The sequence below is a fragment of the Hypanus sabinus genome, chromosome 9 (assembly GCF_030144855.1).
Source record: "Hypanus sabinus isolate sHypSab1 chromosome 9, sHypSab1.hap1, whole genome shotgun sequence".
In the NCBI taxonomy this organism is placed as follows: domain Eukaryota; kingdom Metazoa; phylum Chordata; class Chondrichthyes; order Myliobatiformes; family Dasyatidae; genus Hypanus; species Hypanus sabinus.
This window is the reverse complement of record NC_082714.1, coordinates 140,923,553-140,939,785: the sequence shown is the minus strand read 5'-3', so window position 1 is coordinate 140,939,785 and position 16,233 is coordinate 140,923,553. Positions and strand designations below refer to the sequence as shown.

General features: G+C 39.0%; 1 protein-coding gene across 7 annotated transcripts in view; it reads left to right on the top strand.

The window, feature by feature from the left end:
- The window catches only part of ptprt (protein tyrosine phosphatase receptor type T), a 1,496,000-nt gene that overhangs the window by 1,044,188 nt on the left and 435,579 nt on the right, over window positions 1–16,233 (top strand). For all 7 annotated transcript variants that reach the window (XM_059980706.1, XM_059980710.1, XM_059980709.1 and 4 more), the window contains exon 9: window positions 4,024–4,133. In XM_059980706.1, the coding sequence (XP_059836689.1) occupies window positions 4,024–4,133 (110 nt within the window). The remainder of the gene's footprint in view (window positions 1–4,023; window positions 4,134–16,233) is intronic.

Below are 16,233 nucleotides of genomic sequence, written 5' to 3'. Positions count from 1 at the left end.
TGCCCCATGACTCAAAGTGAAATGCATTGCAAATTGAGGCATTGCTATGTAGGCCATCCAGAATTTTAGCTCCCCTTAATGAAGTTTGATTATAAGTATTCTGATTTTGCACTTCTATGAAAGGTGACATATTAAAACAATATGCAAAGCCAGTACACAGTGGATTATTGATTGTAGAAATGAGAAGAGCATTACAGTTGGTTTCAAAATCCAATATGGTGGACTCATGAATTGTGCATTACGAACTGTAAAAAATGGGAAGGAATGACTATATATGCCCTTGAGTTTGCTCCACTATTCAATAATCTCAATGAGGATTCTTGGCCTCGACTGCACCATTTAGTTGTTCTTTGGTTTCTTCAGACTTCAAAACTCTACCAAAGTTCAAAGTACATTTGCTATCAAAGTATGTGTGCGTCTTATGAGAATAGGTTGAGTGAACTTGGTCTTTTCTGCTTGAAGTGATGGAGGATGAGAGGTGACCTAATCGAGGTGTATAAGATGAGGAGAGGCATTAATTGTGTGGCATTTTAATTTTTAATTGTGTGTAATTTTAAGGTACTTGGAAGTAGTTACAGCGGGGGATGTCAAAGGTAAGTTTATCTCACAGAGAGCGGTGGATGCAAGGAATTGCATTCTCAGTGACAGTGGCGGAGGTGGATACAATAGGGTCTTCTTAGAAACTCTTAGGTAGGTACATGGAGCTTAGAAAAATAGAGGACTATGCGGTAGGGAAATTCTAGGCTATTTCTAGAGCAGGTTGCATGGTCAGCACAACATTTTGGGCCAAAGGGCCTGTAATGTGCTGTAGATTTCTAAGTTCTATATGTTCTATGTATAGCATATACAATCTTGAGATTCATCTTCTTGAGGCAGCCACAAAGTAAAAGAAACATTAGAATTCATGAAAAGTCACACACATCAAAGACAGCTGTACATCCAAAGTGCAGAAAAAAAGAACAAATCGTGCAAACAATAAATTAAATCAAATAAATAATCCACAGAACATGAATCATAGAGTTCCTGAAATTAAGTACACAACCATGTGGCCAGTTGAGCACCGCAGAGCCTGGTAGCTGCAGGCCACAGCCACAGAGACATCTTCAGTGCTGCAGAGTAAAGTCTCCCAGAGTAGTGAGCTGAACACTGGTTAGTCCTCTGCCCTCAGCCTTAATGCCTTAATCTTTTTAATCTGGCTCGGTGCTTAAATCGTCCAACCATTGGGTGGTTTTCGGGTGGCCCAAAGATTCAGTTCTGCTGAATCCACTCCAGCAACGTCTGCCAAATCACACTTACATTCACAAAGTATAAATACCAAAATATAATGACAGGTCATATAGTAAGGTTGGAAAACACACCTTCCAGAGGGAAATGGCAGGCTGTTGGTTGTAGTTACCATAGACCCAAAAAAAGTATATTTAGTAGAATTGTTAGTAATTTTGTCACCACCACTTGCCAGTGCCACCTTTGTAACCAGTCTCAGCCGTTAATGCATGCGGTGAATTAGCCTCTTCAATGAAAACAGCTAGATGGGGAATATTAACTATCACCAGAAGGCAATAAACAGCTGGCATTGGATTGGCTTTTAACTTATTTTTATATCCACAACTGAAAAATCCATTTCTTAGATGAAATGTCAATGGATTTTAAGGAATCCCAGTTTTCATGGTGAGAGAAATTTAACATTCTTATTCACCACCATTACTAAATTCATGTCAACCCAGGTGAAGAAGAAAACAAGATTGAAAAGTAATGAAATAGTAAATTAAATTATGGTGTTGTGCCAATTTTTGCACTTGCACATTAGCATTGACAGATGGCTCTAACTTGCCATATTACTAAACAAATTAATGCTCTTTCTTTGTCAATAACTTGCCAGTGCCTGTAAGACTTGCTGACTTCCTGTCAAGCAGTGGGTCATTTTTTATTTCCAAGTTGTCATTCGTTTATTTATTATTCGTCACCCTTTTAATTACCATTTTTTCTAAACTGTATAAATGTCATGAATAATTTAACTCTGTTTTGTGTAATGTCAAATTAATTAGCAAGTATTTGAATAAATTAAACAGAAATATCAGTCTCACTCCTGTCTGCGTGTCAGCAATATTTCAGCATTTAACTGATCAATTTATCAAATTGTATTTAACTGTCCTAGTGTTGGAGAAACTGTAAAAATTCTTGCAAATTTTCTGTACATTATGATTAATATCCTGTTTATGGACAGATGGTAGTAAATAACATTGTAAATGTACAAAGTTGTTTCCATACACACACACACTTCTCTGAAGAAGGGCAAATAATTAGGTAAAAATTTTAGTAGTCACGATTATAATTTTTATAAATTTTATGTTCAGATTTGTATATTACAGCTGCTACATAATGCTACATAAACTTAGTAGGCAGCCGTTGATCCCAGGGGATCATAAGTTTTCACCTCTGGATGTGTGGGAAGATTTGAAGAACCAGCTATTGCCCATGAAGCGAGTTCCCCATCTCCATGTTACTGATATAATCCAAGCACTGATACATCTTGGCACCAATGTCGTTGCAGAGGTTGCCAGAGTGAAGTTGTAAACAATATCAAACTTGCCTTAGGGACCCATAGGGACCATGGCTCTGGATTTCTTCCTCGGGGTTTATTCCGGAAACCTTTCCCATGGGTGGGCATGACTGCAAGACTGCGGAGGTTTAAAATCAGAGTTCTCCTTCTCCTAGGTGGGCTGCCGTCCAAGGCTGACGAGCCCCACCTGCCTGAAGCAACTGGTTTTCAGGTGCCAGTGGTCCACCTTTGCCCCTTCTCTTGTCAGTAGAAACGGGCCTAGTAGCTAAGCCACATGTGAAGGCCAAGAGTTGGACTTGGTGTCAGAAGCTTTTAGTGACACATGCCATTTGGAGTACTTTATAGGTAGTGGGAGCTTATCCCCACTACCACTCCTGGCTATGACAACCTTAGGAACCTACATAAACATAAATGCAGATTAAAAATAATTTACTGAATGATTTATAGTCATGGAGTCACAACATGGAAACAGGATCTTCTGCTTAGCTCATCCAAGCCAACTACAGTGCCCACCTAATCTTGTCCCATTTGCCTATGTCTGGTCTGTATCCACCTAAACCTTTTCTATTCATAGACCTACCTCATTTTTTTTAGAATTGTTTTTGTATCCTCCTCAACTACTTTCCCTGGCAACTCATTCCATGTATGCACCACCCTCTGCATGAAAAACATGCAGCTCAAGTCCATTTTAAATCTTCCCACTTTCACATTAAACCTATGCTCTTTAGTTTTTGGTTCCCTTTCCCTGAATAAAATACTTTTTGCATTTACCCTATCTATGCTCCTTATAATTTTAAACACCTCTAAAAGGTCATATGCCAGCTGATGGTGTAGTGGCATCATTACTGGAAATGGCGAATGGTCCCAGGTTCAAATCAGGTCAGCCCTTTGCATGCTTTCCATCTGTGCAAAGACGAGCGTCGAGCTAGCGACCCAGCCTCCTAAAAAAACAGATGAATGCTAAGGAAGTAGAAAAAATGCCACCCAGTGCACCACAAGGTGCAGAAAGGAAAAGGTCATATCCATCTCTTCAAGACATGATTGTTTTGACCAACTTCAATCCACATAGAATTAATGCTTTGTGAAAGAGTTCAGCAGTTCCATTAAAGGCCCATTTTAAGAAAACCAGTCCAATGTCAGCCCATTTTAAGATAACTAGTAAAGGGCACCTCTATTTGAAGATTATTATACTGTTTTCATTGCATTGCTGATTTTCTCGTTAAGATTCACACGATGACATTTATTTAAGTATTCAATAAACCATGCAATGTGTTTGAAAGATGAGCTCAAGGGACAGTCCCAGAGGGATGTGTATATATGAATACATATTAGAGCTGTTACAACAGGCAAGAGCTTCAGACCACATATTAGAGATTGTTAGAACTGACAACAGTTTCTGACTGTCAGATTGACAAGCTCTTTTTTAACTTTGATTTCCTTTATTTTTATTTTTCTGCCTATAGTACCAGGTCTAGTGCCCTTGGAATCAATTCAAGGAGGCCCATTTGAAGAGAAGATATATCTACAGTGGAAACCACCAAATGAAACCAATGGAATAATTACTCTCTATGAGGTAAATCAACAAATGGTTATCAATTAATTGTTGTTTTCTGTTTCTTGGATTTTTGACACCTCATAACTGTGGCTTCAGCCCCACCTGAAACACTGAAGAACTTGCATGATGACTACTAACTAATGACATTTAGCACTGGGTCACAGCATTATCCAATATGATGAAACTAATTAAATCTGGATTATTGTTAAGCACACAGTTTTCTCCCAAAGGACATTTAAGTAAGATATTTATATGTGAAAATGATTCATGCAGATCATCTAGTTACAACCCATCAAGAAAGATATCCATGGGATTATATTGATTCAACAGAAAGTTAATTCCTTAATCATCTTCAGTCCCACAGTTACTAAATATTCTGGCAATGTTGACATTCTTAAGTGCAATGATTTTTTAATGCTTTGTGTAGATTCTAAAACTCATGCATCAGTTTGTGATTTTGGCTTTTATTTTTTGGAGAAAAATTACAGGTTTTATATTTTAAGAACAACATTTAATACAAAAAACATTTTCAAGAATTATTGCAAAATCCTAGTATCATAGGGACCAAAGGTTATTGAATAAACAGTTAGATCAAATTTTATGAAAATTGAATTCCATTGTAATGTTTAGTGTCACTTCTGCCCTATGTGATACTGTGGAAAGGTAAAGGATCTTAGTGTTTATACAGAATGTTGTCATTCTTCTCAAGGCACCCCAGAATTTTTCAATACTGTGATGTACTTTGAAATACGTAGACATAAGATATTCTGCAGATCCTGGATCTCTTGAGCAACACCCAAAAATTGCTGACAGGAGCTCAGCACGTCAAGCAGCGTCTATGAATGGAAAGAAAGAGTCCGTATTTCAGTTCAGGCCCTGATGAAGGATCTCAGCCTGAAATATTGACTGCTCATTCCCTCCATAGATGCTGCCTGGCCCCAACATTTAGTGTGTTTTACTTTAAAATACAGTTGCTCTTAGAAACCTCAAATGTCTTTTAAAATACAGCTTTTTTTATTGATTTTAACACCTCAAATGTCTCAAAACAGTATAGAGTTTAATAACTAACTGATCTGATTTTGGTAGATTTGGTTAATCAATAATTTTGCTCAAACTGTCGATACTCTTAAAACAAAGAAGTATGCAATACACTTTGAGTCCTTAACTGAAACAGAACATAGCCAGTTCTCATCTATTAGATTTTTTTTGCTTTTCTGGAGTCTTTACCAATGTTTATTTTCTACACTGAATGAAACAAGACACTAGGCAAAATTGATGAAAGCCTGAAAAATATAGAATCACCAAACACAGAGATATGATTGAACCCATAATGTAGATGCTGGATCTATGAGAAAACACCAATCACTAAATTCTCTTTCTTTCCCTTAAACCCTCACATTTTCTTCCAATATAAAATATGGCCATTTAACACACTGTGTTTATGTCAACTGTCAGGATCATCCCATCGATCCCTTGTGTGTTCCTGTAAGTTATCCTCTCTGACATGCCTGTCAGCTACCCTCTTGTAGTCGTATCATCGGGATCATTTGCAGTAGCCTTTTAACCTAACAGCCAGCATGTTTTTTGTGACATGGAATGAAATGGAGAAACCCATGTGGTAATAGGGAAAAAGTACAAACTCCACATGGTTGAGCCCAAGCATTTGCATAGCAACACAAAATGCATTAAACATTGGATGCCACCATGGAATGGCAGTTAGCGTGTTGTTATTACCATAAGATATAGATGCAGAATTGGGCCATTTGGCCCATCAAGTCTGCTCCACCACTTCATCATGGCTCATCCAATTTTCCTCTCAGTCCCGATCTCTTACCTTCTCACCATATCCCTTCATGCCCTGACCAATCAAGAATCTATCAACTTCTGCCTCAAATATAGATAAAGACATGGCTTCCACAGTTGCCTGCGACAACAAATTACGTATATTCACCACTAAAAGAATTCCTCCTCATCTCTATCCTAAAAGATGCCCCTCTATCCTGAGGTTGATCTTCTAGACTTAAGACACTCCCACCATAGGAAACATCCTCTCCACATCCACCCTCTCAAGGCTTTCATCATTCAATAGATTTCAATGAAGTCACTCCTCATTCTTCTGAATTCTAGTGAATACTGGCCCAGAGCCATCAGATGCTCTTCAGATGACAAAGCATTCATTCCTGGAATCATTTTCATGAACCTCCTCTGAACCCTCTCCAGTTTCAGCACATTTTTCAAAAATAAAGGGCCAAACTTGCTCACAATACTCCCAGTGAGGCCTCACCACTGCTTAATAAAGTTTCAATATTAAACCCTTACTTCAATATTCCCATATAACCCTGATTATTAAAGATGAACTTTGAATTGTGTTCCTTTCAAGAATTGAAAATGTATTGCTTGAAGGCGTACATCATATCTAACATTAAAAACTGAACCAGGTTTAAGAGATAGATGCTGATTTGGTATGGGTTAGCAGGTTAAATGTTTATTGTTAACTACGTCTTAATGTAGCTAAGTGGTAAAGTAAATCGGGAAGTAGCTGTACATTCCTTCTATATGGAGTTTGATTGGCAAACAAGAGAAATTACAATAGAAGAAAATAGACATTAGCACTAGTTTGTAAGGATTAGTTTCACATTGATTACAGTTGAATGTGTTAACACTCATCCAGAAACTGGCAACATTTACCAAATAGCCAGAAGTAAGCCATTACAATAGATTTAGTGCAATGTCAGGACAGCCAGACATGAAGCTTTATGCCAAAGTGTGACAATACTTTCCTTCAGTTACCAGAAGCAAGCAAGAATGGACTGAAGTAATAATAGATGAGATTGTGTTTGGACTGTTACCTCTGTAAGATGTCTGCTGTTGCACTTATCTTTCATGGTTGTTCATATGACAATGAAACCAAGAGACATAGGAGCAGAATTAAGTAATTCAGCCATCAAGTCTGTCTGCCATTCTAATATGCCTGATTTATTATGCATCTCAGCCCATTCTCTGGGCTTCCCCCCATAACTTTGATGCCCTAACTAATCATGAATCTATCAACCTCCACTTTAAATGTAGTGAATAACTTGGCTTCCATAGCTGTCTGTGGCAATGAATTCCACAGATTCACCACCATCTGGCTGAAGAAATTCCTCTTCATGTCTGTTCCAAAAGGGACATTCTTCAATTTTAAGGCTCCTGCTCATGGAAACATCCTCTCCGCATCCAGTCTGTCCAGGCCTTTCAATATTCAATGAGATCCACCCATATTCTTCTAAACTCAAATGAGTACAGGCCCAGAGGGATCAAATGCTCCTCATATATTAACCCTTTTATTCCCAGGATCATTCTTGTAAACCTCCTCTGGATCCCTTCCAATAACAACACATCTGCCAGTATGCTGGAGTCCTTCCTGCTATGGGTGGGCCATGAGGTGGAGCCATCCAAATGGGTTAACTGGGCTTCCGGTGGCATAACAGGGACTTTTAACAACTTAAAAAAGGCTTAGTTAAAGATTTAAAAGTTCAATTAAAAATTATATATATAAAATGTAATAAACAAACAAATAAATAAATAAATACCTTCAATGGAATTGCTTCAATGCAATCATTTCATGAAAGAGATTTATCATCACTTGCCTTTTTAAATAGATGAATGAGCCTATGTAAATGAATGAGGCCATATAATTTATGGCAGGTTGAACGTGTATTGGCCCCATGGCTCAGTATGATCAGAGGCCTTCTCTGGACTCAGCGGGGATTCCAGGGCACAGCCAGAGCTTCGGTGCCCTGACAAATGATTTTCTGTGTGTTCCATGTACACAGTCAGCAAATTTGGATTCTTCAGCCCTCCCCAGGTAATTTTAGGTTGCCTTTAAAAGGATTGTTTGCATAGCAAACACTCTGTACAGATGTTTAAGTGCATATACCCCCTTGTTATTACGTTATTTCCCATGGTGGGGGAGTCTAGGGCAAGAGCGCACAACTTCGGGATTGAAGGACATTCATTTAGAACAGATGCGGAGAAATTACTTCAGTCAGAGGGTGGTTGATCTGTGGGATTTGTTGCTACAAGCAGCTGTGGAGGCCAAGTCATTAGGTATATTTTAGGCAGAAATAGATAGGTTCTTGATTAGCCAGGGGATTAAAGGGTATGGGGAGAAGGCAGGGGAGTAGGAATGAATGGATGAATTGAATCAACCCATGATTGACTGGCGAAGCAGACTTAATGGGATGAATGTCCTACTTCTGCTCCTATATCTTATGGTCTTATGATTATTATGAAAACTACTTTGTTGTTATATATAACCATATAACAATCACAGCACAGAAACAGGCCATCTCAGCCCTCCTAGTCCGTGCCGAACTCTTAATCTCACCTAGTCCCACCTACCTGCACTCAGCCCATAACCCTCCACTCCTTTCCTGTCCATATACCTATCCAATTTTACCTTAAATGACACAACTGAACTGGCCTCTACTACCTCTACAGGAAGCTCATTCCACACAGCTGTCACTCTCGGAGTAAAGAAATACCCTCTCGTGTTTCCCTTAAACATCTGCCCCCTAACTCTCAAATCATGTCCTCTCGTTTGAATCTCCCCTACTCTCAATGGAAACAGCCTATTCACGTCAACTCTATCTATCCCCCTCAAAATTTTAAATACCTCGATCAAATCCCCCCTCAACCTTCTACGCTCCAATGAATAGATACCTAACTTGTTCAACCTTTCTCTGTAACTTAAGTGCTGAAACCCAGGTAACATCCTAGTAAATCATCTCTGCACTCTCTCTAATTTATTGATATCTTTCCTATAATTCGGTGACCAGAACTGTACACAATATTCCAAATTTGGCCTTACCAATGCCTTGTACAATTTTAACAATACATCCCAACTTCTGTACTCAATGTTTTGATTTATAAAGGCCAGCGTTCCAAAAGCCTTCTTCACCACCCTATCTACATGACACTCCACCTTCAGGGAACTATGCACTGTTATTCCTAGAGCTCTCTGTTCCTCTGCATTCCTCAATGCCCTACCATTTACCCTGTATGTTCTATTTGGATTATTCCTGCCAAAATGTAGAACCTCACACTTCTCAACATTAAACTCCATCTGCCAACATTCAGCCCATTCTTCTAACTGGCATAAATCTCCCTGCAAGCTTTGAAAACCCACCTCATTATCCACAACACCTCCTACCTTAGTATCATCGGCATACTTACTAATCCAATTTACCACCCCATCATCCAGATCATTTATGTATATTACAAACAACATTGGGCCCAAAACAGATCCCTGAGGCACCCCGCTAGTCACCGGCCTCCATCCCGATAAATAATTATCCACCACTACTCTCTGGCATCTCCCATCCAGCCACTGTTGAATCCATTTTATTACTCCAGCATTAATACATAATGACTGAACCTTCTTAACTAACCTTCCATGTGGAACTTTGTCAAAGGCTTTGCTGAGGTCCATATAGACTACATCCACTGCCTTACCTTCATCAACATTCCTCGTAACTTCTTCAAAAAATTCAATAAGGTTTGTCAAACATGTGATGTGTGATATTAAAATTCAGGCATTTTCCAAAATGTCAGCTCAACATATAGACAACTTTGGAAATTATTACCGAAGTGTACTTGTAGCTCAAACAGCCAAAGGGAAAGCTTAAGGGAAGAATTTTGCATTTAGATATGTTTGGCCCAAATACTGAGATGAAAGACCTGTGATTCCGGAGTTCAGAATGCTTGTGGTGATATTGATGAATTGATCAGGCATTACTTTTCTTTGTCAGAAGGTACAGCAGTAAATGCTGATTGATAGAAAGCTGGAAATCTGAAATCAAAGTGGAAAAGTCCAGAAATGATCCACAGTTCAGGAAGCATCTGTGCAAAAGAAGCAAAGACAGCTTTGCAGGTCAGAACCTTCCTCCAGAACTGGAAGGAGAGTAAAGAGTTGGCTTTAAGCTGTTGGGAAGGTTGGCTAAGGAAGGTTGCCCCAGGAAAAAAGCTATAAAATGAGGTCATCTGGTTAATGAGGGAAGTTCAGGAGAGAGAGTATGGTTCTCTATTCATAAAAACAATGAAATGAAGACAGATAGTGAGAATAAAGGGTTGTATGAGTGGAAAATGCAGAATGCAGGATAAAATAATATTACCTTGTCCCTGAGTGGCATAGCCTGAAGATTGATGGTGCATGGGATGTTGTCTTGGAGCCATGTTTCCGCAAGAACAAGCATGCAGCAGTACTCATCTCCCACAGCTGCAAACAAAGAGAGCTGGTTCCAGGGAGCGAACACCAGAGAGCAGCACTGATAGGAAAGCTGGCCTGCAGGGCTCAGCTCCCAACCCATCACAGATTCCAGTGCACCCGTTGTGCCTCTTTTCCCTCCCACATCACCTCTGGTGACGCTGGCCAGGCAATGCCACGACATGTGAGTCTGGTCTGCAGAACAAACGAGTCCACACAGGTCCCCTGCCGTCAGTCTCCCCAGTGAATTGGACTTGTAGTATTTTGTATTACCAATGACATCAAGGTCTTGCAATTGAAAGAAAAACATTTTAGACAAACATCTACAACTTTTGTAGGGCCTGGAAAATCTGCTGCAACAAAATGCATTGCAGCCTTACTTGGCCCTTATTGGCCCTTGAACTTACAACAAAACTGATGATCAATATTAATCAGCCATGGACTAATGACAACAAAACCCATTTGAATCAGTACAAACTTCCAGATTACTTGCACTTCTCTGCATGAGATGTTTAAATGTCTTTACAATAATCATGAAAGGCATAAAGAGTAAACCCTGGTCATTTGAGTGGTGGGATTTCTTTTAAGAAGTAAACTGAAGGTAATTCCTTTTCTTAAATCACTTTATACTCATCTTGCAGTATTTTTAATGCAGGGTTATAATTAATTTTTATTTTTAATTATTGAAATATATTTATTCTGCTCCAAGTGTCTTTGAATATCAAAGTTATTTAGAAATACTGAAAATATCTTTGAGATTTGCAAAGGCCAGAAGGTTACTATTGGGATAGAGGTCATAGGCTCTGCCATAGGATGCAAGAGGATGGACTAAGTACAATATGACCCAATGTCACCTCCCGCATCCAACAATTCAGCAGGAAAATTGTTTTCGAGTTAATATGTTCAGGCAAGATCTAACTGACGAGTTACAAAATGTGTTGTCCAATAAAGTTCCATTCCATTTGTAATTCCTGGATTTTGTCGAGTTGAAGCAATCAAGAGAAAATAATTTAACTGTTTTGTCCTGTTATAATTGTTTGTTAGCAAAGCCATTCCATTGCAAACTGTCTTTCTTTCCTGTTTTCCTACTTCAGGATCTCTACAAATTTGAACAGAAGTGAAAGACTAAATTATTTGCAGAGAGAATGCAAGCTTTACAGAGTGCTATAGAAGTAAAAGTTATTATTTAAATCAATAATAACTTGGATTTTTTTAAACTAGAAAATCAGAAAGTTATGGGAAAACAACAAGCTGCCAGAAACAGATTTGACAAGGGAGCCACAGATAAAACAATGTACAAATTTAAATAGAATCTGATTTTATTATCTACAGAGGATTGGCCTCTCAATCAGAGTTGTGGATGGGAATACAAGTGCAGAATCAACATTACAAGTTCTAGGCCATGGGATTCCAAATTTTTTATGCGACAGACCAATATTATTAAGGATGGGGTCAATGGATCTCAGGTTGCAAACTTTTGTTCTAGGCTGATGCTCGAGTTGTGCTAATGGGTGGACCACCTTTTGGGTGAGAAGTTAGACAAAGAACCATTGAGGTATCTTATTGAGGAAAGAAGAGGGTGTTATGGTCAGCATTTCACCGTTAAGCAATGTAGCTCTAAAACAGTTAATTTTATCATCATTATAGTGTAACCCCCCCCCCCCCAGGCTCGCTCAGCTCGTTCTCGTCTAGGGGGAGCAGCCTTCGGCCCCGCCAAACTGGGTAATCAGCTGGTGTGGATGCTGTGTGATGTCCCCGCCTCGCCCAAAACCAGACAGTACACCATATTTGATTAAATGATTACAGTTTATAAAGAATACTATAACTAAGTAATTAATAACGATACAGTATACATGAAGGAAAAGAAAATAAAGAAAAGGCGCCAAACTTATCAAAGACCAAACCACTTCATGCACAACCGTTGGAGCTCAATTATTGAAGTCTTCTGGCACCATTCGATCCCCTCCAAACTCCTCGACTCACAGTTTAGGACCACCCAAAGTGGTCAACCAAGCACAGCTATCTTTGTTTCCTCTCCTCGGGGTACTTCCTGGCCTTGGACCCCCGCTTGGGGTCCGTTCCTCGCCCAGTTTACAGCATCACGTCCTCTCTCTCTCACCCCCTCGTGTTGATCTCCCCAAAAGCTTGCCAACAATAGCTTACAGACTCAGAACAACATTAATCCCAATTGGTTCACAAAGGAATACAATTCTCATTATCAGTAAAGTTTAACCCAAACAAGCTTCCAGCACCCTCTCGCAACAAAGAAGCATTCCTATTTTAACAAAGCAAAGAAGCCATTTTGATTAACATACGCAGTAACAAAGAAAAAGAAGGAAACCCCCCTTTACAGTAGAGTTCTGGGGTACCCTGTACCAAAGTAAGGCTGATAAGAGCATACAAGTGCTGATGTGTTCAGTCTGGTGACAAAGTAATAAGGTTCTATTTCACAGAGCAAGTTGTTACCTACACACAAACCTGTAAAAGTGTCAGCAGCAATAGAACACACCTGGAGTCTGGTTTTGATGTTAACAATCACTATTTTATTAGTAACTACATAATATCGTAACTTAAAGCCAAGAGTTAGCAGTGTTATGCATATATAGAGGTGTAGATAAAGTTACCAAACTCATTCAAACTCAGGTGGCAAGAGTTACAGTCTTACGACGGTATGTAAAAAAAAAAGTTCAGTTCACTCTACAGAACTGTTATTGCTGGAATGAGAGACAAATTTGTAATCCAAATAAAAGGTGTTGTTGATCTTCCCATTGTCCTCCGAATCCTTCAAGTTAGCCAAATGTGACTCCTCTAAGAGTACTGTCTACAAGTGGTAAAACTACTAACCCAGGCAAGGGTTAAACACACCGGTAGTTCACACAGGTTCACCCTTACACACACTGTGATAGCCACTGATCCAGTTCCACAACATATGAAGTAACTCCAACAGTGATTTGCCACAGGAGTGCCTTCTTCAGTGAAGTACCACACCCAGACAAGGGTGAACACTACTGGTATTCACAAAAGTTTCCCGCTCGCCCGAGAACCCACTTCCATGGATTAACTATGTGACAATCACACTTTCATATTCAAATGGAATCAAACTCACCCTTACAGGCTACTTGGAGAGAGTCCAAACTGTGACTTCTAGGTTTTTTTCTGTTTCAAACCTTCCTGTCTCCTCTCTGCAAGCTTCTTCTAGTTGCAGCACTTGTGAGAGTCATTTACCAATGCTCTGGATCGATCTCAACTCACTCCTTTGGGCTACTGAAAGTTTAAACCAGTGACCACACTCACTGGTGTCTTTCATTGACTGATACCACTCTCGACGCTGACTGTGTATCTCTGTGCGTCTGTGAGAGAATCATCAGATCTTGCTTATTCAAAACAAGCTGCAAACTTGTATAAACAAACGATTGTCCATCAAGTAACTCCACGTCTCTCTCCATAGTAACCAAGCAAATTTTGTAGTCAGTAGAAATCCAACAGTGTACAAAAGTCAGTCTTATTCTCTGGGCATTTTAAAATGACAGTCCACAGAAAAAATGAACCCTGGGAGTATATAACAAAGTCATGCACTGTTCCTATTTAAACTGGAATTTGTATTGGTTATATTATTGTCACATGTACTGTGAGATACATGAAAAGCTTGTCTTGCACACTTTTCATTCAGATCAGAACAAGAGAAAGCAATAGCAATACGAAATAAACTATAACAGCTGTAGAGAAAGTGAAGTGGAAGTAAGCAATGAGGTACAAGATCTTAATGATGGAGATTGTGAGGTCAAGGGTCCGTCTAATCATATAGGGAACTATATAACAGTCTTATAATGGTAGGGTAGAAGCTGCCCTTGAGTACTTTCTGGCATTTGTATTTTCTGCCAGTGGGAGAGGGGAGAAGAGAGAATGAACTGAGTGGGTAGGATATGTTATTATGCCAGCTGCATTACCATGGCAGCAAGGCGTATAGACCGAATCCATGGAGGGGAGGCAAGATCCATGATATATACACTGTGTCCGCAACTCTCTGGAGTTTCCTGTAGTCACGTGCAGAGCTTTTGCCACATTCAAATCCAGATAGGATACTTTCAACTTTCTATAAAAATGGTCAGAAGGTACATGCCAAACTGCTTAAGGCTTTTGAAGTAGAGGCATTGGTGAACTTTCCTGGCCACCGCGTCTATGTCCTTGGACCAGGACAGGTTATAGGTGATGTTCGCTCCTTGGAAGTTGATGCTCTTAACCCTCTCAATCTCAACACCTTTGACGGAGAAGGGAGCATGTGCACCATGCCACTTCCTGCAATCAATGACCAGCTCTTCTGTTTTGCTAACGTTGTGGGATTGGTTGTTTTCATGACGCTACGTCACTGAACTGTCTATATCCTTCCTGTACTGAGGCTCATTGTTATTTGAGATTCAGCCCACTGTGGTGGATATCATATACAAACTTGCACGTGGAGATCGATTAACCAATTAAAAGATTAAAATAACTCTAACAAAGAATACATCTGATAAGGTTAATCATTAATCGTGTGGACACTAGGAATTTGATTTTTAGATAATGAAATGCAATTCACCCTAGTCATCTCAGAATAAAAATGTTGAATCTGTTTTGATTTATACCAGCAAAAATTCAGCACTTGAACTTTGAACAAGGGAACATAGGTTGGAACCATATTTCAAAGAAGACCGTTAACATTGTTTGCTTCATTGTTAGTTCACTGACCATTTTAAATAATGTACTATTTAGTAAATAATTAAAACACATTTGAAATGAAGGAATATGAAAAGTAGATAAAACCATAAGATATTGAACCTGACTTAATCTTCTGAGAAACTAATAATATTCTTTGCACAATAATATTTCACATGCATATTCTGTGTAAAGTGCCCAATAATTTAAATGTGGTATGATATTTCCCTTCAAGAATCACCATGGCATTTATGTTCAGCCACTGCTATAACAGCAGTGTTTTCCTTTACCAAATGAACATTTCCAGGCTGTCGACATACTGAAATTTGTCACATTATAATTTATACTTTCATTAATGTACTTTTGTGCTTCTTCTTTCATAAATATTGACGGACAAGTGAAAGCATTTCTTTGCTCTTGTGCAGTTTTCTCTGGGACATTACTTCTTAATGTAACGGTGTCTGTTGCTGAGCACCATCTCAGAAATCATGCAGTGATATCCTGTCACAGAGAAATAAATATTTAGCCTCTTGAGACGTGAAAATCAACCACTACAACAACGGCAATAAATATATATAGCAAATACCCACCACTCTTTTTGTTACCAGTACAACATCAAGAGATTTGAAAGCATGAATCCTAATGTTTACTCATGAGCTTTGTACATCTTTCAAAGACTTCTTGAAGGGGTGGCGAACCTGCGGCACAGGATAGCACTCAAATTTTATGCGCAAGTGGCATGCAGTGCTATTCTTTAAACCCCACCCACAATAAAAAGATGCATAATGATTATTTTTACTGCCTGATGAAGCAACACACGATTGTTTACAGTCTGAGAGCAGAGGGATGTTTTCACAGGAAAAGTCTCTAGCTGGCTAGCTAGACTGTTGCAAGAATGCAAATGTTGCATGATGCATTGTGAAATCCTTATAGATCTGGTCGACACAGTGAATGTATTAGTATTTGGATAATAAACGGTTGGGCCACTTGGCATTGGCTTCACTCTGTTTATATTTTTTTTCTGTCATTTGTGGGTGAACACCGATATATTCAGTGATAATGACAATAGTAAATACTGTATACATTTATAACCTCCATGAATATCTATTTTTCAATGTTTCCTGTTACTATCAGAGAATGTACAGGGTATAAAACCTGAAATTCTTACTCTCTGCAGAC